The sequence below is a fragment of the Lycium barbarum genome, chromosome 11, assembly GCF_019175385.1.
Source record: "Lycium barbarum isolate Lr01 chromosome 11, ASM1917538v2, whole genome shotgun sequence".
In the NCBI taxonomy this organism is placed as follows: Eukaryota; Viridiplantae; Streptophyta; class Magnoliopsida; order Solanales; family Solanaceae; genus Lycium; species Lycium barbarum.
The window spans coordinates 33,228,597-33,230,810 of NC_083347.1; the positions used below are offsets into that span (position 1 = coordinate 33,228,597).

Below are 2,214 nucleotides of genomic sequence, written 5' to 3' on the forward strand. Positions count from 1 at the left end.
TGGGTAATTTTATCTCAAAGTTTAATATTGAAGCTCAGATTTAAGACTTGAAATTGCAACTTTGAATGAGTCATTGATGCTCTTCTAGACGGTATTTCGTGGAATATTCTTGAATGTTTGTTTCTTAATCAGAAGCTAAGAAGATAGAGCCTGAGACGCTGGGTCGCTGCATGCATTGTATCAAAGCTGACGCTAGTTATTTTTAAGATTAAACGCCCTTCTTCTCTCTGATGAGAGTTGGAGCTTTATTTTTGCACATCAAGTTCGAGCTTTGCAGGGAAACCTGCAAGCCATCAAAAACAAATAAAACCACACAAAACTTTATGCCCCAGTTTGTACTAGGAAAATTTTGTGGTTTATTAGTAAAACTGTAAACTAACCATGCTATATATATATAATAAAAAATAATAAAAAAAAAATAAAAAACTCGGACTAGGAAGTATTTATTCTAGGCGAAAAAGGAAATGGGATCTCAACTAAGACGTATTGTCTCAGGAGAAATTAGACTACGAGGGCATATTGCCCGAAAGACCTCAAACTAAGACGTGTTACCCTAGGAGAAAAATAAAATGCAAAGGCGTATTTCCCAATCTCAAACTAAGACGTATTGTCTCAGGAGGAGAATGAAATGCAAGGACGTATTGCCCCGAAAGATCTCAAACTAAGACGTATTGCCTTAGGAGAAAAATGAAATGTAAGCGCGTATTACCCAAAAGATCTCAAACTAAGACGTATTGCCCTTGGTGCCTAATCATCTATGCAAAACATGCTAGACTTTGGCATTCTCAAAGGTTGATCATAAGGTCTTTTGTTGGGATAGTCGAAAAGACATAAATAAAAAAAGAATTGCCCCAGTTTCTATGAATACTGGGGGATGTGGGTTTTTTGGGTGGTGTGACCGAACCCCGAAAGGGCTGCCTACGTATCCTTCTGGAATCAGGTCAAACGTAGTTCAATCCGGTTGAAAGTTTTTTTTTTTTTTTGCTTTTTGTATTTTGCGGGAAAACGAAAAAAGTAGAGAATGAAAAACCTTCGTCGTCCTAACCAGAGAATGCCAAGCCTCTATGAGACGGAGTGAAAAATGATCAGACATAGTACCTTTTGCCCGCGTCTGCGTTAATGGCTATGTCTGCCCTTTCTCCTTCGATATCCGTCAGATGTAATGCTCCTTTAGTTAACACCTTCTTGATGATGTAGGGGCTATGCCAATTCGGGGCGAACTTTCCTTTGGCCTCTTCCTGGTGTGGAATAATGCGTTTTAAAATAGGTTGGCCCACTTCAAAGTTTCTCGGGTGTATTTTTTGTTGTACGCGCGGGCCATTCTTTGCTGGTATAGCTAGCTAAAACAAATTGCCGCCAACCGCTTTTCATCGATTAACGTCAACTGCTCTAATCGGGTTTTGATCCATTCAGTATCCTCTATATTGGCTTCCGTAATAATACGAAGAGAGGGAATTTCGACTTCAGCCGGTATTACTGCTTCAGTCTCGTACACTAACAAGTAAGGAGTTGCGCCAACTGAAGTGCGAACAGTTGTGCGGTATCCCAAGAGTGCGAAAGGCAGCTTCTCATTCCATTTTCTGGTGCCGTGAACCATTTTCCTAAGAATCTTTTTGATGTTCTTGTTTGCAGCTTCAACGGCTCCATTGGCTTTTGGCCGGTAAGGGGTAGAATTGCGATACACAATTTTGAATTGCTCACACACCTCCTTCATCAAATGACTATTTAGATTGGTTGTATTGTCAGTGATGATGGTCTTAGGGGTATCAAAAGGACAGATGATGTTAGAATGAAAAAGATCTACCACCGCTTTCTTGGTGACTGCTTTCACCCATTTGGTGAAGTAATCAATTGCGACCAAGATGAATCGATGTCTGTTCGAAGATTTCGGCTCAATCAGCCCAATGACATCCATTCCTCAAGTGACAAAAGGCCCAGGAGCGGCCATAGGGTGTAGCTCTGAAGGGAGTGAATGAATCAAATCACGGTGAAAATGGCACTGGTGACATTTTCTCACAAAGCGGAAGCAATCTCGTTCCATGGTGAGCCAGTAATATCTTGCTTGAAGTATCTTCTTTGCGAGGACGTATCCGTTCATGTGTGGCCCACATACTCCAGCATGCACCTCATTCATAATCTTCTCGGCTTCTTTAGCATCTAAACATCTTAACAAGTTCAAGTCTGGGGTCCTTTTGTATAGGGTTTCCCCACTCA

At 41.0% G+C, this 2,214-nt stretch overlaps 1 protein-coding gene across 1 annotated transcript; it reads right to left on the reverse strand.

Moving 5' to 3' along the window:
* Nucleotides 1–208: 208 nt before the first annotated feature.
* On the reverse strand, nucleotides 209–1,915 carry LOC132619697 (uncharacterized). The gene is made up of 2 exons (XM_060334525.1): nucleotides 1,355–1,915; nucleotides 209–283 (listed from the first exon to the last, which is right to left on the reverse strand). The coding sequence occupies exons 1-2, from the start codon at nucleotides 1,913–1,915 to the stop codon at nucleotides 209–211; spliced, it is 636 nt and encodes a 211-aa protein (XP_060190508.1).
* Nucleotides 1,916–2,214: the final 299 nt, after the last annotated feature.

What these genes read in the sequence shown, in the direction of transcription:
- LOC132619697 (XM_060334525.1), bottom strand. Translation starts at nt 1,915, where the DNA reads ATGGATGTCATTGGGCTGATTGAGCCGAAATCTTCGAACAGACATCGA. An exon ending in TCGATGAAAAGCGGTTGGCG is followed by an intron (nt 284 to 1,354) that starts GCAATTTGTTTT and finishes GATGGCTTGCAG; the next exon opens with GTTTCCCTGCAAAGCTCGAA.